Source organism: Chamaea fasciata, unplaced genomic scaffold (assembly GCF_029207755.1).
Source record: "Chamaea fasciata isolate MVZ Bird 193981 ecotype frontalis unplaced genomic scaffold, bChaFas1.0.hap1 SCAF_1, whole genome shotgun sequence".
Lineage (NCBI taxonomy): Eukaryota > Metazoa > Chordata > Aves > Passeriformes > Sylviidae > Chamaea > Chamaea fasciata.
This window is the reverse complement of record NW_027094086.1, coordinates 66,612,023-66,634,749: the sequence shown is the minus strand read 5'-3', so window position 1 is coordinate 66,634,749 and position 22,727 is coordinate 66,612,023. Positions and strand designations below refer to the sequence as shown.

The 22,727-nt window shown below is 40.5% G+C and overlaps 1 protein-coding gene across 1 annotated transcript in view; it reads left to right on the top strand.

Annotated features, from left to right (window-relative positions):
* INO80C (INO80 complex subunit C) overlaps positions 1-8,557 on the top strand; it is a 30,127-nt gene extending 21,570 nt beyond the window's left edge. Inside the window, exons 3-5 of the mRNA XM_066185355.1 lie at positions 1,679-1,790; positions 3,472-3,539; positions 7,866-8,557. Of these exons, the coding sequence (XP_066041452.1) occupies positions 1,679-1,790; positions 3,472-3,539; positions 7,866-7,997 (312 nt within the window). The 3' untranslated portion in view covers positions 7,998-8,557. The remainder of the gene's footprint in view (positions 1-1,678; positions 1,791-3,471; positions 3,540-7,865) is intronic.
* Positions 8,558-22,727: the final 14,170 nt, after the last annotated feature.

Genomic DNA, 22,727 nt, shown 5'->3' with positions numbered 1-22,727 from the left:
TCCCCCAATACAGTAACTAATTTGAGAAGAAATGCATTGAGTGTTAATCAGCATTTCATTAGTATGACCTGGTAGTAACAATTTGGATGGATTTTTGCAACTTGCCAGCCTAATTTGCCTTAAAAGAAGAAAATAAATCAAATGGTGTCTATTTCTCATATGGATGCCCAAGTTTGAACCATTAGCTCACTGCAGAGGATAGACTTAAGAGAAGAGAAGGAGGAAGAACTGACCTTTTCCTAAACTTTCTGATTGGAATTTACGTCTTTTGGCAATGGGGAAGGGAAAAAAGACTTTCTGACACTTGTGTAGAGCAATTGCTGCTGTAGAGTAGTAGCTCCACCTGTCCTAGCTCCAGCTTTCTCTGAACTTTGCTTAGTTCATTTGTGCTTGGCAGTCATTGCCTTTTTGTTGTAAGTGTGTGAGGTGATGCTCAGGCCCATTTTTAGGAGGCATAAGTTCATATAAAAACAGAGGTTGGTTTTGAGAACACTGAAAAAAAATCATTATGCTGTGATTTGGGGGAAAATTCATGCGATGAATTTGAATTAGTAGTGTGGAAGTATATGTAGTTTCATCTCACACTGTTGCAGTCTCTATTGTACAATGATCTTTGGATGACTAAGGTGTTACCCTAAGAGCAAATATTTGCTTCTATGTTTTAAATCAGATATCCATCACCAAAACCGAGTATAACACCAGCTCATGAGCATCTTTCCTGAATATATCATATGTCTACACAAAAAAGCTTTCTCATTGAATCCTTCCTCCTGTCATCCTCATCAATTTAATTGGTTAATTTATAAACATTCAAAGCAGAAGTGTGTTTACAGAACTTCACTGAGTTTCAATGAGACTCATGGGGCAAGTAGTAATTATTAACAGAATTAGCAACTTCTCAATTGTAAGGACATTTTACTTTTCTGAAGTTAAGCTGTAAATCTGTGTCCTTTGATCATTTAGAAGTAGTACAGTATGTTGTGCAGCGTCTGTCTCTGGAGGGACATAAATAAATTACTCTGTAGCAATCACATTTGATAACTGCAACTACCATTAAAGTACCTGTGGCAAGCCTTCCATTAGTGTTCCTTTCAAAATGCAAAATTGTCTTGGCAGCCAACATTCTATTTATTATTCTTTTTCTATTATTCTGTCTCCTAGCTTTTGAAAGAAAAATAAAATTTCCAGAAAGTTTCTCATAGTATTCATTACATTTTGCAAGATCAGTTGTGTTTTCTGCAGTCATGGATAATTTGTAAAAGAGCTGCACCTGTAATATGCCATAAAAAGGAGGGGGAAAATTTAGCTGTATAATCACAATTTTAGAAACAACTTCATAGTAATAAGTTCTAATACGATAGGAAGTACATACAGAATCCTGTAATCTCAGACTAAGCCTAACCACGTTGATTTTCTATTTCCATGTAAAAAGCAGATTTTAATTTCCTTCAGTTAATAGGAAACATAGAAGCTTTGACACAGTCCAAAAAGCTTTGTTTTTGCTTGCAGCCAAGATTAAAGTGTACAGTATTGTAGCCTGCTGATGAAATAAGTGAGAATAACAAATGGTTCATGACAAGATGAGACATATCAGAAAGGCTATGAAATAGAAGTGTCATGCTCTGAAATAGTATTCTTTATTTATTTTTTTCTCTAAACACCATATTTTTAATTCTAGCATTCCGGCATTGGTGGAGCAGCAGCTGGCAAGAAGAACAGAACGTGGAAGAACCTAAAACAAATTCTTGCTTCTGAAAGGGCATTGCCATGGCAACTAAATGATCCTAGCTGTAAGCTGCTTAGACGCTTTGCATGTATTTATAAACAATAGAATCCACACAAATAAGTTTCTTTAAAACTAACCTAAATTATTTCATTGGTGCATGCAGTATCCTGCTTGAACAGGGACCAGTAGTACATTTAAGATTACTCCAATCACACTTGTCAGCTCTAAGTGGAAAGTAGGGGGAAGCAAATTATTTGGAGTATCATGGCAAAGTTCAAATACATTTGAGGGGAGAGTTTCACAAGTATTTATCCAAACCAAATCAGAAACCCTTATTCCAATGAGGTTTTTATCGCCTTTTCACTGGTTAGGTGCCTGCTCCTCTGTGTACAGTCCAGAGGTCTTTTGGTGGGTGGCTGCTGCTTGATTAGCTCTATTTGAACACTTTTCAAATACTTTCTGCTAAGCCACATACCTGCAGTAGCTTAGACCTCAGCCCAAGCTTCCTATCCAGCTCCTTATCCTAGATACTTGGGAGATTTAAATCCTACATCCTCTCTTTAGTGCAGCACAGCTGAAACTACACTATTAGCAGTGCTGATTAGCAGTCCTAGCTGGTTACATCCACAGGAGCAGAGTTACAGCAGTGGTCTTAATCTAGATATTCTTCAAGTCTGCTTGTAAAGTAGGATACTATTGAACTTAGCTTCTGGTAGAATGCAATCCTCAGATTGCATTTAAGCAAGGGGAGGCATTTCAAAACTGAGCATATGCATATACTTTTTGTCAGACTTGGTGCTTTATCTAAAAATAGCTTGCTGTTTTTTGAAGTATTTTAGACGCAACTGTTACAGAAAAATGCAGACTAGTGTGTTCCTGGCCATTGTAACTGACAGTCTGCTGATGTTGCTATTTCTACCATGCTCTGTTTGCAAGCAGAATTTTACAGGATTTTTATAAGAAGGAGGGAAAAGAAATTCAGTTTCGCATTTAAAGCCAGCTCTCTGTGGCATTAGGGTCTTTTGAATTATGAGATGATGAGTTAGAAATTTGATATGGATGGAATGTGAATTGAACATAGCATCTGAATGAGTTGCAAGGGAGAGCAGGAAAGAGGAAAGAAATTAGTCAGGTACAAGATATTTTTGTAAACATCCAAAATTGAGGATTTAACTACTTAAGCATACCAACTGTATCTTAAAAATGTTTATGAATGATAATTACTATCTAAAGGGCAGCAAAGAGCAGCAATTTCCAACCCTCAGTTTAAACATTCAGACAATTTTCTAGGTCATTGACTGGGCTTAAAGTGGTACATGCTTAAAGATTTAACTGATTTAAAAGATTACTTTGTTTTTCTGGATTATAGTATTTCAGAGCTGCAGTCTTGAGCAATGTTTCACGGTCTTAACATACAGTGTGCATTTGATAATGGCTATTCTTTGCATGTGACTGACTGCAAGGGAATTCTTTAAGACTTGGAAGAAATGGACACATTTCAAATGGCATTTTCCTTTCGGGGAGGGCAGTTCTGCTTGCTGAACTCTATTAATAAGTGAGCAGGATCAGGCTGTGCTTTACAATGCTAACAGGATAAATGTTTTCAGAGGTGATTCTCCTTCAAATTTCTTTGCCTTAGTGCTGCTAGTTAATAGAGACCTCAGAGAGTAGGTTTATGATATAGAATATATATATATATATATATATATATATGACACTGAGTTTATGCTTTTGTTTCTCTCTAGATTTTAATATTGATGCTCCTCCTTCCTTTAAACCTGCTAAGAAATATTCAGACATCTCAGGACTTCCAGTAAGTACTTTTTTTCCCCTCAAAATTGGCATCTCACCTTCCACAATGAAATAGCGCTGGTGCCTTGTTTTGTAAAAGATGATATGCTGAGGTTCTATTCAGACTTGGGCCTAATAATTATCCGGTGATTTAGGACCAAACCCCAAACATTTGTCACTACATCACAAAATCCTTAGGTTGTTAATAGATGTCAAGACAGACTAAATACCTTGTCTTGCCAAGTAACTCCTCTGACACGTCTTTGTCACATGTAGAATCTGCATTGGTGTCCATAATTTCTAATTCTTAAGATAGCTCCAGGGAAAGCTGGTAGTCCACAGTCTCTGTGACTGTTAACTTTGCCAAGGTATTACCACACTGACTGAAACTTTCCATGCTGCTTGCCTGATGTGGATTTATTTCATTCTATCTTGTAGAGGAAGTTTTAAAAAGATGGCTCAGCAAGTTTCAATAATGAGATTTGGCAAAATTTTATTGTTTGGCCTTTTTCCACCAGGTTAAAAAAATCCCCTTGTTATCATTGCTCGCAAACTTTGCCTCAAACAAATCAGCCTGAAACAGACACTTGGCACAGACTGCTGAGAATTTCAAATACCCCTATGCTTCAGAGCTGAAAGTTGGAGTTTGGCAGATGTATAGCCTGTGTGTCACAGATGGGCTCTTTTACGTGTTTTTGTTAAAGAAAGGGAAAAAAAAAAGGAGCCACATTTGACTTAGGTACGTTTTGTATATGCTCCAGAAAGTCTTGGTAGTTGCAATTTGGTGCCTGAATTCCCCAAAGATTCTGTTGGCACAAAACAGGAGTAAAGTCATTGAATTCTGCCCAACAAAAATTTTGTATCTCCTGTCAAAACTGTTTCTATGTTACATGAATAATCTTTACTTAGAACAGGTATTAGTAAGAGCATACCTTTTCACCCCCAAACACCAGTGATTTATTTTGCAGAAGCCTGTGCATTTCTTACAACTGAAGTGAATGGAAATGTTGTATTTTTGAGTAAAAAAAAGCTTAAGTAATGCTTACAGTAAGTATCTACAATAATGAAAACCTTGAAAAATAATGTCAAAGAGCCCTGCACAGAATTTCTGTGTCACTTCCCCCAGTTTAATCTGTTTCTCACCCATAGGGCACTAGCCCACCTTCACAGGCTTGATATCACCTCCTGGAGATGTCCTTAAAGTTAGACATTTGTTATGCTGATGCAGGTTAGCATACCACTTTGCATTATGTGCACTGAATTAGGCAAAAAGTCCTTATTAGGACAGAAAAAGGGTGAGCACTTTACTAAGGGCTTCCTTATAGTGAATATTTGCTGTAAGGCATCCAAGAATAGCTATAGCACCAACTGTAATCCTGCACATCCTAGCATTTGATCTTGATTTGGTAGCATATGTTTTCTTAGATTTTATTTTTAAGTATCACATTTAAATAAGGCACCTGAAAGGTGGCATGTGTCCAGCCTGTTCCTCTGAATGTGGTTTGGAAAGGGAGTGAGTTGCTCAGATAAAGGCTTGTAACCCTTTGTGTTCAAGAGGGAGTGGAAAAGCAACATCTCCCTCACAGATGAACTGGCAGACAACAAATGGAAGAGACTGCTCACAAACCCAGGGAAGATAATTCCCTCTAGCCAGGCAGACTCCTACTCCATCTCCAAGGAGCCAGATAATGCTTTCCAGTGCATGTATTTCAAAACTAATCAGTTCTTGCACCTGTAGTGAGCGGATGATGCAGGTATAGATGGGAGAGGAGACCACATCCCTACCAGTTAAGGGTCAGTTAAACCTTAGAAAATTCTCTCAGTTCCTCAGTTTTTCTTTACCAACACCTCTTTTCCCTCAGTGATTTATGTACTATAACTATTCTAGCTTAGTATAGATACTCTCTATACAAATGCATTCAGTGCTGCTTTTGTTTTCTTTTCTTCTCTTTACACTTTTTTTCCTTAATTTTCTATCCTCTAATTGCACTGTGATTCAAGTTTCCTATTTTACCTGGCCTGCAAGGTTTCTCCAGACTATGATAAAATTACTACATTTAAAAAGTCATTTTTTCTATTAAAATAGCTGAGACGGTGTGTCCTTTAAATTGTTAGGCTAGAAATGTTTCATAAGAAAGACTAAATATGCTTTCAAGATCACTTCCCGGTAGGAGGATATGTGGGACAATAGAATATTGTAGAAATGCAGTATTAGAAAAATGTCCCTGTATTTTCTGTGTAAAACATAAAAGCATTTGTGTAAGAATGTATTTTCTGTGGGAATGCTGGATTCCCCATGGGGGGAAAAATTCCTTAGCATTACCCATTTAGGGAAGAATTAAATTGTCTACTAGGTACAAAAAGAGAACTGTATTAAAACATTCTCAATCAGCATACTTGCTCTTATATTAGATGCCACAATTAAATTCTACTGATCCCCTTCTCTTTCTGTGTGTAGCACAAATGGAATTAAATTTACCAATGGTCTCAGCAGAGCAGCCAATTTATATTTGTAAGGCAGCCTAGAATTCTAAAGCTAATATCTACTGTAGTGACACTGCAAAATAAACCTCTTATTTCCAAACTTGCAAGATGAGTATTTAGATATTTTAACATGCAAAACAGAGTAATTTATTGTAAAGCAGATTTAAAAAAAACCCAAACCTTCAAATGTTTATGCTTCTCTTCCTTTTCTGAAAATGGATCAGCCCTGTTACTATAGAAACAGACTGAGATACCTAGTTTATTGTATTTTAAGAGCATGTGTCCATGGCCTTTGACTTAGTTTTTAAACACGACAGAGTTTTTTCTTTGCAAATTCATATTAATTTAATATTCTAATCTATGATCATTGCTGGAGTATTGGTGAAGTTTCTTTTCAGGCTGAAGCTATGGCATGAATGGCTGGTTACCATACATTAGTGTCTGCACACAGTATAGCCCACTACATAATGCCAGAACAGTGAAGAACTGCCATAATATTTTTAACCTAGATCAGTGCACAGTACAAATTGCAGATATTGCTTGTTTACTCTATTACAGAATCATGCACATTTGAAAAGCAGTCTAATTGCTTAGCTTTTTCTTACACGAGGCCAGATGTAGAGAGTGAAATAAAAGTAAATTTATACCTGCTGTAACCATGGAGTTATCTGCAGGGATAAATTTGCTCCTAATGTTCTAACTTTGCCATTTGTTTGAAACTTAATTGATGGCTTGAACTGTTAGCTTACTACATTTAATTAACATGGCAGCGTTTATTTGTAAAGAAAACCAAGCTACAAATATCACTAAATTTTCTAAGTCATATCAGATGAAATGATTGGCTGGATTGTTACCATGGTCAACAGGTGCTTTCCAACATAAAAGTGTAGAGAGCTCTGTACTGTAAATGTGTGGCATGGGGGACTACTCCGGCTCTTCCTGGCCTTTCCTATTTTTAGTAGCAATGTCTTGAGGGATCTCAAGTGCCTTGCAGCCTGCCACCATGTTGTGCTAAAGAAAGGGACAGAGGACACTTTTGGAGCCTTGTCAGGCACTTGGTAATCCAATGCCGAAGAAGCAGGGATTGTCCTGGAGGCTGAGTGTGGGGAGGCAATGCTCTGATGTCTGCCTGCTCCCAGTGCAGCCCCTGGCCTACCCCTGAGCTCAGCCGAGCTCCAGGTTTCTGTAGCAACAAGGAAGGGGAGAGGATAGAAGGAAACTGGCACTGCTCCCAGTCTCTCAGGGTCCAAATATAGCAGAGGATACAAGTGTAGCCCAGGGTGAGCTGGCCAGGCTGCTATCCTGAAAGCAGGCATCTGGAGCAAACCACAACGCTGGGTTCGAATCTCTTATCAGTTCAGTCACAGAACCGTAAGCTGAGACTCCCTAGCTTTAACAACCACTTTAAAGTAAATTAAAAGCTAAGTTGTATGCAGCAAGAGAAAGACAGTCCAAAGCTATCAGAGCACTCATAATTCAGCCTCTTTGTGGGTAATTTATTGGCAGCAGCCTGACTCTTTGGAGAGCTGCCTTTAGAGAGACTGCAGAAGGCACAGAGTTGCTAGGGTGAGTTTAGAGAGTTGAGGAATTTCTTTTGCACTGTGTTTTATAGAAAAGTTACTTCAGCCCTCTGTTATGTTTAATGCATTTCTAATCTGACTTTATAGGGATCTGTTAACTTCTCATAAGTTCTCACATGAGGAGAAAGAAAAAAAGACAGACTTGTGGCCACATGGTAGAACAGCAGTGCTGTTACCAGGAAGAGAAACTCACTCTTTTGTAGTCTTGTAATTAAGACACTTCTTTTACTATTATATTTAGAAATTTTATTTTAATTGTATCTCTACCATGGTTTCTTTTTCAGGCAAATTACACAGATCCACAGAGCAAGCTAAGATTTAGTACTATCGAAGAATTTGCCTACATTCGGATGCTCCCTTCAGATGTGGTTACAGGATACCTGGCTCTAAGGAAAGCAACAAGTATTGTTTCCTGAACAGACTAAATATTCTTGTATATTGCTTATGAATGGTGCTCATTTGGAGTATCATGATGGAAACTGACTGTAGGACTGAGATTCTTTAAAACAATCCATGGATTTTTACATCTGGAAGTAGTTGATGATACAGGCATTTGAAGAACATATGGATTTAATTTTCATAAATGCTGATGTTTTTTAGTTTGCCAATTTGTTAGCAATTTAGTTTGGTGAACAGAATAACTTAGACCTTAAGGATATATATCTGTACTATAATGTCTCATTTATATTAATTTCTCTAAAGACAGGATTTCATCTCCACCCTATATATTTTATGTACTACCGTGGCTCAGAAGAAACAATCATTTGAATTAAGGAAAAGGTAACAAGATATCCAAATGTCTAAACCTGCCTTACCAGATGTGCTTGCCACTTGGCTATGAAGCTTGTCCCATCTGTAAAACAAAGCTGAAATACCTAGCAAGTGCTGCTGTTGATGACGTTTTTAGGCTTCTGTGGCACTGTGGAAATGAAGACACAAATGTTTGCCAACATAAATAAAGTTGGACTCAAACTTACTTGTAAAATGCATTGCTTGTTACATGTTCTTCAGTGAACATGTGTAACAGGATTCAATCAAATCACCATGTAGCTCTTAATCATGACACTTTTCAGGTTTTGAGTGCTTCATTTCACAACCTCACTGTTCTTTTACCTTTCCTAGTGATTACAGTACTTGTACTAATTAGTATGAAGAAAGTACTAATTCCCCAGTCTTCTAAAAAAGATGCTAAAAAGCAAGAGTTCCACTCTCCATTGGCATTCTGACACCCAGATGGCCTTCAGCAAGGCAAGACCTTCTACAATAGAGCACTGAACTTAGCACCATGAGACACCAAAAGAATGCCTGAGAGCAATGGAGCATTGTCATACTCTAGAAGGAGACTGAGAGTTTGGCTGGGGGGATGGCGACAGGTACATGCCAACATGCCAGGGTAAGAATGACCATGACTTCCTGAAACTAAGTCCAGGGGAAAAGGGGCAGAAGGTTTTCTGCCCATTCTTTCTTTCTTTCTGTCCTCTTTCTTATGACAAGCTACTGTCTTCCCACTTCTGAGTCTTTGTCCCAGCCTTAAACTCTTGCTGGGTTGTAATCTGGACTCCACGTTCAGGCTCAGCTGTTCCCGCAGTCACACAGCCTTCATTCCCACACTCCACCAGCAATCCTGCTGTGGTGGCACTAGAACTGGCTGCTACACAAGTTACCACTCGCTGTGGGAATGCTCTTTTCCCATGTGCAAAACTGCCAAGTGGAGCACTTGTGCCATAGTTTGTTAGTCTTGGGGAGGTGAGGTGCTGATCAGGAGACAGCATTCCTGACTCAGCAACTCCACCATGGACATCAGGATCCCGGCAAGGCACGCTCTTCTCTTTGCCTGCACAAGCAGCACACAGCAGTGACTATTCAGTGTCTAAGCTGTGGTTTTGAATGCATATTTCTATAGACATGATGGTAATTAAGATCATTTTTTTTCTGATTGAAAGACTAAATGTGCAGAGTGCTATTAATGTCAGTTTAATTTCAACTCCAGAACAGGAAAAACAATGATGAGATACATTGTTTAATGAAAGCTGGTGGGACCCATTCCTCAGTTTTTGTGATCTAATGTTGCCAAAAACAAATTCTAAAAGTTTTTGACATGCTTTCAATAGATTCTTCAAAGCCCTAGATATCTGATAATGCTACAACTGTGTCACAGTACAAAAAAGAATAAGACAGGATATCTCTCTGCATGTCAGCAAGCATCCAAGCCACATTCTCTTTGCATTGAGTTTTATAATGGATATTTTTAACTTACATTACATACTGAACATGTGTTTATAAGATAAGCTTAACACTGGTATGAAAAGGAAACACGTAGAACAGCTATAAGATCATTTTTTTTTTAAATAAGCAGACAGCAGCTCAGAAAATCGATTTCACAAGCTTGTTCTCTCCCACAAATATTTTTAACATTCTTTGGGAATGACTGTGTAGGAGCCCAGGCTCCTCCACTGTCAGAAGTGTTCCATGGACTCCTGCACTCTATATTAAGATGTTGCTTCTCAGCTTATTTCTCCTGTGCAGCACTTATGCATTCTGTTTTCAAAATCCATGTCTCACTGAATAAATCAGCATCAGAAAAGAAAACACATCTTAAATTTGGTGAAAACAATAGTGACTCTTCTCTCAATGCTCTGTAACCATGTAATGGCTACAAGATTCCCTTTGCTTCCATTCCATGTTTCTCTCCTTGTTGGCCTTTTGTTCCTAGTCAGTAGTACCTCCCTTTTACTCATTAGGTTGTGCAGTGGTCAAGCCAAGAGTGATGAATCAGCCACCAGCACCATTCAGCATTACATCAATCAACAACAGTTTACTATGTGGAACAATCAAACCAGGTTTCATTTAGCAGGAAGCTGAGGACAAAACAGATCTAGTGACCAACATGTGCGATGGCATTCAGTCCTGCTGGGTTCCTTTTGAAAACAGCACGTGAACCTGCTGCTCTCATCAGTGCCTTCCATGACAGAACTGAGCAGTACCTCCCTTGCTTCAGTTAAGAGAAAATATGGATGAGTGAAAAGCTTATCTGTGCCAGAGAACAGTTTTAAAATGTTTTATTGACAGCTTTAGAAAAAGTGAAAATTGAGAGGTACTTTTATATGGAAAAGTATTTACAGGATATTATCTAGACAAACATACATAAGTTGAATTAAAATTGAAAAGATGAAAAGAGAAAAGCTTTTGAAAAGAGAAGCAGCAATGAATACCATTTCAGACTTGGGGAGAATGCGTTCTGGCTAATAGCACTGCCTATCTCTAAAGCAGAAAGCCAGCAGTCAGGGTGAGGACTAATCTGTTAGAGTACAACCATTACTGTGTGGGAAGTATCACCTGAATGCATTTCTTCACTCAGACCATGGATGGCTTCAGCCTCACACACATTTGCATTGTGATGTTCCCTGTCATGCCCCTGTAAGGGCTTACAGCACAGCAGTTGCTAAGCGCCCACAGAAATCCTACTGACATTAATTGTTCAGCAACTCTCAAGGTGGAGTCCAACTGGCAAAGCTTTAGCCTCAGTTTTTTTGGCAGGTGGAAAGCACGTTTTCCATGCCTCATTTGCACTATCCCAGAGGCCAAACTCCTGTTTTCCTGTGCAGCTTCCTGCCCAACACACACCACTGGTCCAGTGAACACTGGAGATGGGGAGTTGTCTCCAGCCTGCTGTGGGATTTTCTCTCTTTATTTAAGACTGCAGTAGCTTTGGGTGGATCTGCTCACCCCCGAAGGCTAGGACAAAGCAGGCAGCTGTTGCCCCAGGGCAGCGGAACCACTGTGTGGCCTAAGCCCTGGTGCTGCCAGGATGCTGTGCTGAGCTGGGGCAGGGGCTGGGCCACGTGGGGTCAGGGACTGCAGAGCCAGCTGCTCCCAAGGGAAGGGGTCTGCTGGGAGCCCTGAGAGGAATGAAGCAATCAACAGCTGCAGCTGCTGCCTCCACACTCTTTAGAGGAAGGGAAAACAGGGTGCTGGAGCTCCAGGGTTCTTCCCGTGATTACTCACTGCTGTTTCAAACAGCAGGTGTGTGCCCATGGAAACTTCCTGCCCCAGCCCTTCCCTCTGCTGCATCTGAAGTAGGAATGACCTTGGCCCCACATCCTAGAAAGCTGCAAAATTCAATTGAGAGAGGCCTTGGGCCAGCTCATTTTGGAGCCCCTCCATTTCACTGTCCTGTATTTCTTGGCTTTCTCCCATCACAGTGTTCTAGACCCCTATGGAATTGCTATATATGGGCTTCTGTGAAGGGCAGGAGTAGAAATTGTACTCAAGGAGATGTGTCTTAATCTCCTTTGACAGAGGAAAATGAAAGTAAGCAAAAGCGAGATCTTTTTACTGGTACAAAATATCAAACTAAAAATTAACCGGTATTAGCTTAAAAAGGTTTTTCCAAGTCCATCCTATTAAGAAGAAAAGTTTAAAAAGCATGATGACAATATTTTCCTGAAAGGCTAAGTAATCTTTAATAAATTCATGCAACAATAATTTATTACTAGAAAACTAACCAATGGATTTTTAAGGTCTCTTATAATCGCTATCAATGTATGTGGCTTACATTCTCAAATAGCACATAGTTTTTCTTCCTGAATCACTTCAAAAATGAAGAGTTTCATAGACCTGATGTCAGGTTTTAAGAGGAAAACCCTGACTTAATGCTCTCCTAAACATGAGTCAAGTGGTATCTGTATTGTTACTGAACATTCAGTCACACTATGATGGTCATACAACTAATATTACAAGTCACAGAAATTCCTTCATAATTTTCTTTCTTGAGTAAGCGTTCCCCAGTGAAAGACCACTTTGTCTGTTGGAGAGTGAATGGTGGAACATAATAAAATAATACATCTTCAGGCAAGAAAAATATTTTAAGTCCATTTGGTATCTGAAAGTATTGCTTGACTCATTTTTGTATTACCTGAGAAGCTTAACAAACCCAGTATTTTCAGGTGGATACACTACTGTAAATCACAGCCTACAGACAGCAATAGCACTAAGCTCTCAGGAGAGGTAATAACAACTAACAAACACTGTTTAAACTACTGTAGTAGTTTAGTACTGCCTGTGTAATTGCACATGGTTTATGACTTACGAGGTCACTTGTATAGATCATTGCTGTCTCTTGACACTGTAGTCTAAAATCAATAAATCTCTACACTAAAAGCATAGAACTAGTGGACTAGACAGTAAGCTGGGGCTGGCTGTGGTGACTGTTTACCAGTGTGTTGTCCTCTGGGCAAGGGCTCCCCTCAGGTATTGCATGCTGACTGCTGTCCTCTGCTACTTGACTCCGGCGCTCCCAGCACTGCACCCCAGAACATTACATCTGGCTCAGGGACTGCCTGAAGCCTTCTCCAATGTCCCCAAGGTGAGATGTAAAAACTACTCATCTCTCAAGTGAAGGAATTGTTTACATGTCAGAGCCCATGTGAATAGTGTCCCTTTTCTTAGCAAGTCTTGAATCCAAAGCACAGTTTATGGTAAAGGAGAATAGGTGCCCCTTGTGTGGGTACTTCTGTTTCACTGCAGATCATACACAAGCAAGTTCTCAGCATCAGGTTTTGGAGCTTCTCAAGACAGCTGCCTACCCGTGCATGGGAAGAAAGAGTTTCCTGCCTCATCATACTGAAATAAATGGGGTGTGTGTGCATTCAGTGCCACTGTATAGAGCTGATAAATGTACAGCAATTTGTCAGAGCAGAGAGGTAGGCCTGCTCTGCTTGGCTGATACCTGGCGTGAGTTGGGCACTGAGCAAGCAAGGATAATAGGGAGTTTTTGAATTTTTGCTGTCATCCCACTTATATCCTGGGGGACAGCAGCTTCTCTGGATTGTCTTCTCCCAGGAGGAGGAAATGCCTTTAAAAGGACACCATAAACATCTACATTGCCTGCATATTATGTGCGTGGTCATTAGTTCCATGACTAATGGATAAAGACGATGCAAATGGGACAGAATTAAGGATCTTTCAATAAATTATCTGTGGGCCCAAATCTTGTTCTTGAAACAGAGGCAGTGTGGGATCTGATAATAACCTTAATAAAGAAGAATCTCAGGAATTTCAGCAAGAGCTGGACCTAGACTAAGGTGGAAGGACTGGGAGTGGAACTGTAGAAGCAATTGCCCTGACAGCTGGACCTAGCCTAAGGTGGAAGGACTGGAAATGGAACTGTAGAAGCAATTGCCCTGACAATATAAGGCTATGTTGAAGAGAAATCATTTATAAAACACTCTGTGGTGTGATCTGTAATCCTCTGAAGTAATATATAGGGAATTATGATGGCCTTAATGTTTGAAATAAGGAATATAAATAGAGCTTAAATGACCACTTCAAACTGTGCCTTTCAAGAAGGTGTATATATGTCATAGCTGGTGATGTGAAGTCAATGGCTGACATCAGTCTCATGTACACAAGTGGCAGCAGCTAATAGGCACAAACCATATTCTCCTCCAAATAAAGTGGCTTATGTTACTGAAACTGCTGGTAAAGCAAAATCAACCAAACATTTCTGGCCTCTAACAACCAAGAATTTGTTTGTCATGCTTCATCTCTTCTACCAGGCTGTACAAAACCAGAGAGCTAAGAAATAAGTACCAGCAACTCCCTTCCAATGTTATGTGAGCTATGTAAACTGAGAATTACTACCACCATTTTAGTGAGGTACAAGGTGTTCCATGTCCATGGGTTTGACCCATGCCTCCTGGACCCTTGGGAAACAGCACATTGACCCCCCCACTGTGAAACACAGCCCTGAAACACATGGAACAGCTTTCTCCACATGGGTTTTATGAATTTGAAGCCAAATTCTCTGTGGACCTTGAAATGTCCTTCTGAAACATCACACTGGGACAGAGTGTGCAAATGCCATTCTTCCTGTACATTTCCTGTATACAATGCCACTGGGACACACAGACCTCTCCAGAGCTTTTAGCCTTTAGTTAAAAGGCACCTTTTAGCCTTTTAACTGTCATGCCAAGGCCTGTTTATAACTTTCATTAAAAAGTAGGCATAAGCCACAGGGATGATTTCTGGCAGAAGCGGTGGAATCCTGCTCTTCCACCTTTCTCACACAATGTACACTTAACAGATTCTTGATTAATCCCTCTAACTCTACGAATTGGGATTGCACCCACTGCAAAACAGTTATACACAATACTGGAAGTTCAGACATGCCCCAGAGAATGGGAGAGCTTCTTTGAATCTGTCAGCTGAAAGAAGAGACAGCCCATATGAAAGGGCCAGGCTGGGTGCAGGGAAGCATCCTTACCCTGGGTGGTAGGATAAGGAGAACAGGAACTGCAGCAGCTTCAGCAGCATCCCTGCTGTACTTCAAACAAAGGCGGTAGCCTACAAGAGCCTTTTTGCAGATGCAATCTGGAAGAGCTGCATCTGCTGCTGGGGGACATACCTGGCACTGAGCTGCCCAGTTCTGCTGAGGTTGACATGCCTCTGGGCATGCTCAAAGGCGAGAGCTTCAGATAGCTTGGTAACCTCCCAGGATCCAGTCAGCAGCTGTGTAAGGATAGAGGAATGCAGTTTGCAAGCTGTCTAAACTCCAGCCCAGATTCTATTTGGGATCAGTAGCTCTCTGAAGATTTGGAAATGAGTCTCACCAATTCAGTGGATTTTGACTCAACGCCTTTATCATCTGACCAGCTCACACAACACACACTTCTTGTCACCAGAAGGCACCTGGTATTGCTCCCAGCAGTGGATCTGAAGTGGTGAAACATGAGTATTAGAGGAGTAAATAATCAAGGTCAGACAGGGGTCCTCTTATCATTCTCCCAGAACTTCTCTGCCTGTGAGGCCATGTCCCCATAATCTTCATGATCTATGCTGCACTAGCCTCTATCTCCAGCTTGTGCCAACTTGACATGGATAAGACATGGACAAGATTAAAAATCCTGTCCTGCAACATACATTTCTAAGGTGTTCTCAAAAGACAACCAGAATACAGAAATAAGAGGTGTCTTAAAAGTACTCCTTTGCACCTCTGTATTGCTATAGGTGGCAAAGTTTTGGTAAGAGGAGGGCTGCAGGTATGGCAGCTGTTGGAAGGAGTTCAGGGGCTGTTAGGACTCATAAGATTTACAGATACCGTTCCCTGAACCCCTACAAATGAATGTCTGAAGTAACAGCTGGCTTTTTGGGTTATACAGAAAGAGAGGCTTTCTTTTGTCCTAAATAGTGCATATGAGTTTGATCAAGTACGAATTATATCTGAGCCAGGAAGTAATAATCTCCAAGGCATAATTAGCAGCAGCACCTTCCCTGGGAGATGGAATTCCCTCCACCTCTCATTTCCCCTCCCTGTTCCAACAAACCCAATAAGCAAGCAACGAAAACCCTTCACAAACCATAGTATCTCTGTGATGTTCATCTTAAGAATGACTGAAAAATACATGACCAATTTAATAAAAGGAAGGGTTTATACAGAACGAGTAGAATTCACCTGTAGATCTGCAGTAACTGCTTGCTGAAAAGAGAAAAGAACCACTAGATGAAGAAAACTCCCAAGTGAAAAGCAAGAAGAAAAGCTGAAACCACAAGAGGAAAACTAATGGCCCACGTTGCCAGACAGACTTCTACAGAGGATAAACAAAATGCCAGGGTGGGCCAAACCCAGAAGCTTCACCTGAAAACAAAAAATGGCTTGCCATGGGGCCAGTCAGCTGTCCTAATATAGGACAAACATACTTCAGCAAGTGTATTACTGCTGTCTAAGGCTTGCAGTTACCATTTGAGAAACTTAAACCATCTTAAGTAAATTTAAAAAAGGACCCATGGACACACTGAAACCCTCCAGATTTCACTCAAGAAGGTACATGGACACTTACTGTTTCTTTTACTGTTCTTGTATTAATCTGTTCTTTTCCTGCCAACTTGCCTAAATAGGGATTTTTGTCACACCATAACTATATCTACAAACCCGAGTGTAAATGTATGTACAAATCCTGAGTGTAAATATATACATTGTAAAGATTTTGCCAGGAACTTAACAGTGCATGAGCACTTCAGGCTTATCTCTAGATAAGAACTTCCATTTGATTCTGCTGAAACTAATTCTCATCTAGACCAGCCCACATCCAGAGCCATGCAGCCCATGTGTACCAACCTCCAACCTTGGCCTCAGGCTCCTGTAGGAAGCAGTACTGGGGATGGCACAGTGATCACAGTCACTAGAGTGACAGGGTTTACTGAGAGATTTGTTTTTCTTTGCTCTGACTTTATACACATCTCCACACAGAACTCCCCCCACATGACATTTTTAATGGTACCTGTTATATAAACAACGCGACTGGAAAAAGCATCTGCATGACATAGGGTTGCACCTCATGAATAATTTATTGTAGTCAAGCAAAAGCTAGGGGATAAACTTTGGTTTTGTTTTCTAAAATATAATACCTGAAGATGCTAAAAAGCCACTAAGAGCTAATCAAGAGACTGTCTATTACAAGAAATCTTGCCAGGACTAGGACACTCAAGCAGTTTATGGCCATCTCAGTTATCTGGGGAAAGGTAAAATGGGTCTAATTTTTTTTAAGTTTTATGGGGTTTTGAGAAATCCAGACATGTATTTTAATATTTGGAAAATCCTGAGATCAGCAAGACTATCGTCTGCAGATTCAACCACAACTTGGACCTACCTCTTAGCAAGTCTAAAAGTCTTAAAATTGCTGTAAAAACAACAACAAAAAACCCCACCAAATAACCCCAACCAAGCAAACTAAAAACCCCAAACAAAACACAATCTTTATTTTTAATATGTACACATAAAAATGGGATATGTGCTGTAAAACATTTATCTTTAAATGAGAGAGTAGAATATTATAATTCATGCTCTTTTTATAACTAAGCTAATTGGAAGTGTCTCAGTGGCTGATTTAACTAATTTGCAGGTTTTTGCCTGCTTGTCTGCAATGTGTGAGGGAGTAAGAGTATTTCAAAAGGTTTGCAAGACTCGTAGGCTCACAAAGCTCTCCTCCTGCCTTCTCGATGGTCCTGTCACCCAGCTACCATCACATCTCATGGTGGGATATTTTTAAACACGAGTTATGTGTTTCAACGAAGAAGTGCTGCATGTACACACCAGTGCTTTCTGCTGACAGACGCAGTTTTCAAAGTTTAGCATTTCCTCTCTTGTTACTTGTCCTTTCATATTTGAAGTTCAGGAAAAACGGGAAAGTAGGCCCAACTCTTCACAATACTTGAGATTTTTAATTGAGTGGGACATTGAAACAACTCCAACACTGTCTGCAGAGACTTTCAACTAAAAACATAATAACACAATGACTTCCCTTTTGACGTAAGAATCAATCATGTCAAGCACTCAGATTTACACCTCCCTTCATATGTACTAATCTACACCACCACAACTGCTTTACACATTTCTAGTATTTACTTTGGCTTCCTACATCCTCTGTTAATCAAGTCTTATTTTTCCATGACACAGACAGCTGTCTTGAGCTTTTCTAGAAGCTGATATGACACACTCTCGTTTGGAAACTACAATAAATCATGGATGCACAGCTAATGCAATAGCTACAGTAGAGGCACTGCTCATTAAAAAGTGAAAATAGGTGGATTGTGCTGTGTGGTACAGCAGTGCTGTGGCAGCAATACAGCACTGCTCCAAAATGAGAGAAAAACATGAAAATGTTAAAGCCATTTATGGCACTTATCTCCAACAAAGACACTAATTTCAGGTATTTGGAACAAAGAACAGTGTACTTTACTATTTTTTCATCTTTCTGCTTCTAGATTGGGCAAATTAACATTGTTTTCTTACCACAAACCTCTGGAGACATCATGGTTTGAGTACATTTTTCTGAACTCTCACGTTAAAAAGCAATCAAGCAGCTACTGAGCTTTGCAAGGAGGGGGTGGCATCTTGGGTCATAAATCCACCTTAAAACAAGTTACTCTGCAGGGAGCCAGCCTGGGTGAACTGAGGCTAGCCAAGAAGCACTGCAAAATCTTTTCGCTTCCATCCGGAGCCAGCATAGCTCACTAAAGTCAGTATTCCACATGATACACTGATGAGCTTAGATTAAAAGACACACACACTTCTTCAGTGGGCCTTATCACTATCTAAACCATCTGCTGACAAGAAAAGCAGAGAGGCATGTTGTCCCTCTCTCCTCCCTCTCCATACAGAGGGAATGCTTCTATCAGAAAGCCAGCCTGCTGCCTGCTGTCCTAGCCCAGCCCCAGCACAGCACTGTGTCACGGAGGTTGCCTAAAACTGCAGTGACGGGAACCCTACCACAAATGAAATGTATGTGCATGGCTAAGAGGAAGAAAAGCAGAAAAAGGAAAGAAACATGATTGTCATCCAATCTGCAACATATCTTTTTCTACAGAAAAGCCATTTTGTTATATATTAATCATTATATTTTACTTTTCTCTTTTTTTTAATTTTTCTTTTTTTTTCTTTTTTTCTTTTTTTTCTTTTTTCTTTTTTCTTTTTTCTTTTTTCTTTTTTTCTTTTTTCTTCTTTCTTTTTTCTTTTTTCTTTTTTTTTCTTTTTTTTCCTCCCATGGTGGCCAAATTTTAGTGGAGCAAAGCTTGAGTTAGTTTCTGAGAAAGGAACCACAGGTTTGCTGCCTTGGCAGGGGCAGTGGAAGGGGGAAGAACTGAGCAAATACCCTTTGAACTTTTCAGTAGACTCACGCAGGACTGTCCGCCAAACACACTCCAAGCCAAGCAGCTGGGGAGCCCAGGCGCTGATTCAGTGCTGTAACGCGTCTATCTGAACCTCCCAGAACACGCGGGTGGCTGGGCTTGGTATCTGTCGGACAGATAAGTTTCCGGGGAAAACCCGTCCCTTCCCCCGCTTCCGTGCCTCTCTCCCACCGCAGAGCTCAGGACGGAGCCCTCGGCAGCTCCGGGAGCAGCGCCCGCGGCCGGGAACAGCGGACGGTCTCCTCCGCGGCTCCGGGCGGTGACACACCGCGACATTCCCCGCCGGGCGGGCACTCCAGGAAGCCAGCTGTTTGGCTTGGACACGGGCACAGTGACACGCACACAACACAGGTGGCTCCATCTCTTGCGACACAGGGTCAGGCTTGCTTGGAAAGGTTCCTGCTTTCCGCAGTTGTTTCGGATCAGGAAAACACCGTGAAAAGCAGACCTCTTGTTGGAATTAAATTCTAGTGTAGTTCACGCTGTAAGTGCAGCTCCCTGGCATTTCCTGATAAATCAGCCCAGGCCCCCAGTAACATACTTTATTTGCCCCCACTAGCAAAATCTCATTTCTGTACTACTGGGGGACATTACAACCCAGACTTGGAAGCTGCTTTGTGGCTGACATGCATTTCCAGTGCAGGTCAAAAATCCCACTCCCTGCTGACTTCTGTTGCAGGACATTTCTGTTGACTTGTGTCTTCTGAAGTCTTCCTGACTTCTGTTGCCAGGGTCTGGCACAGGGTCCCTGTGCCCTGAAGTAGGAACTCCCTGACTGAAAGAGATACTTGCTAAGAAGTGGGGCACATCTGAATGTGTGCAGTTCTGACTTTGAACTGTTTCTCAGCTGTTTTTCACAGCTTCTTGATTTTTGGTGTAGCACTGATTTTAATGTGTTTGCTGCTATGTTTTACCTGGTGGTATTTTCTTCCTGTGGGAGAAAGTGTCAGTGTTTTAAACATATTTGAGGGAAAAACAGAAACTGAGAGTTAAGCTCACTCTCAGCAACAGGGGCTCTTTCCTTTTCTGGATGGTCTGCACATGCTTCATTGCTGTTAATAATTTTATTCTGAATAAAATTAAATGGAAACCCCTACCTACCAGGCCTGAGGCAAGCAATTGATGGCTTGAGTTGGCCAGCACTTGTCAGACATTGCTTGCAATACTGATTCTTCTTTGCCAGCACTGTTTGATTAGGATGCAGGAGGGAGATGCTCCAATTAATGATGGCAAATGCTGTATGAAAAGGCATATTTCAGAAATGGAAACAAAGCACAGTTCTTCCAAGTGGGGACTGGGTGAAGTAAGGTTGCAGAGCTCAGGCTCAGTGGTTGCTTCCCTCCTATTTCTGTCTGCAATCTTTGGCCAACATGAGGGGCGATTCACAACTTGGAACTTGTGTCCCCCTTACCCCCTGTCTCTTTTTCATCACTGGTCTGGCAGGGGAAAGGCTTCTCACATGATCCTTGAGCCAAATCCTGCTGGAACTGCAGTTGTCTCATGGTGGTTTCATCCCAAATGTCTTAGCTGCTATGCTGCTTTCTGTAGTTAGGAACTGCTAAAATTTTCTGTTTTCTTAATAGAATGCATCTCTTTTAGGCACAGTGAATATGGAGCTGGGAGCAGGACTATGGCCTGAGGAACAAAAAAGTCCAGTATTGCACAATTGGTTCACATCTCTTCTAAAGATTTTATTTGTAATGCTCTCCTGGAGTTAAAGCAAATTCACTGCCAAGGACAGTAACTGAAGTATTCCATAAGTGTAATTTGTTGTTCTTGATACTTCTGACCACAAATGGATAACATTTTTTACAGTCTTTTTTTTATAACCATGTGGTAAAGAGGTTCAATAAAATCTTTTTTTTTTTTTTTTTTTTTTTTTTTTTTTTTTTTTTGCCTATGTGTTGCTGAATTGTACCAATACCTCTCAGCATTTTTGTTCAGGATTCAAACATGCTGTGTGACTGGTCGCTGGTGTTAAACAATATGGTTTCTATTCCCTACCTAAATTGTTATAGAAGCCAGAACTACCTGGAAAAATTAAAAAGGCTCTGAAAAATTTTAGAAAATTCAGCAAAAGAAATTACCTAATATAACGCTGGACATGTGCAGTTCAGACTTGAAAATACCCACGTTCTTTCTGTGCTTGCAGATACACCTTCCACTATGATATTTTACTTGAGACATCTACTCCATGTCCTTCCTTGTACATGTGTACCTCGATTCTTTTATTGCAAAATGTGAATTTACTGCTTTGAAATATAAATGCCAACTTGAAGGTTCACAGAGAGACTTACTTTCATATGGCACATACTTCAAACTGCTTTATATATTTACTGGTTCTCTGATTGGGGTTGTCTGCTTTATATCATGGTGTGGCTGGCTCAGTACACCACTTCAGGTGTGTAAAGGGCATAAGAGGGTCCAGGAGCCCAAGGGCCTTCTTGCTTACTGGGAACTTCAGATCTCACCTAGCTCAAAGTTCTCTCATTGACTTTTTGCCACTACAAAGAACAGCAATGAGCTGGAAGCATTTGAGGCCCTTTGATGTGGTGTCCAGAGTGAAGTCTCCAAGCTGGTGAGAAAGTCAAACGGGCAGACTATAATCTCCTGAGATTTCTGCATTCTGTGTTTTTCTGCTAAAGAATGTGTGTTCAATGCTTGAAGGAGAGGAGACATACCATGTGCTTGTAGGCAGAGGACCTCTCTTTCTCCTCTACCACCCATCTGTTTATCCTGCTTTTGTGCACTCTGGTATTCAGGCTAGTGAGTTTTAAAACACGTCCTAAGATGTACCAATTAGATAACAAGATTAACACCCAAATTCAAGCAAGAGCAAAGTCAATGAACTAAATTGTCAGCCTGTCCCAAAAACCTTATCAAAACAAACTGCAGTCCGTGGTTGGAGGCAACTTTATATTTCACCTTATAATGCAAACTCTATGACCTTTTCTAGAGACTGCCTAGGATACTAAAACTCACAGCTTCCATTTGGGTGTTATTTCTAAATCTACTAGTCAACTTAATAAAAGCAAAAGCAAAAGCAAACAAAAAACAAGGAAAAAAACATAAAAAACCCCAAAACAAAACAAAAAGACACCTATATTTGATTGTTAAGGCCTGTAGCCTGCATTTATGACTGATGAATATATTGTTTATTAACCTCGAAGCAGTAACTACTTCGCTTTCAAGCAATTTCAAGAATCATAGAATCATTAATGTTGGAAAAGATTTCCAGGATCATAAAGTCCAACCTTCAGCTGAACACCACATGCCCCCTAAACTATATCACAAAGTGCCACATCTCCTTGTTTATTGAATACCTCCAGGGACTCTGCCGTTTCCCTGGGCAGGCTGTTCCAATACTTAACCACTCTTTCAGTGAGGATATCTTTTCCAACTGGAACACTGCCTGGTATTAAAAGGTTTGAAAATTTCTGCAGCATGTATCCAAGCAGCCA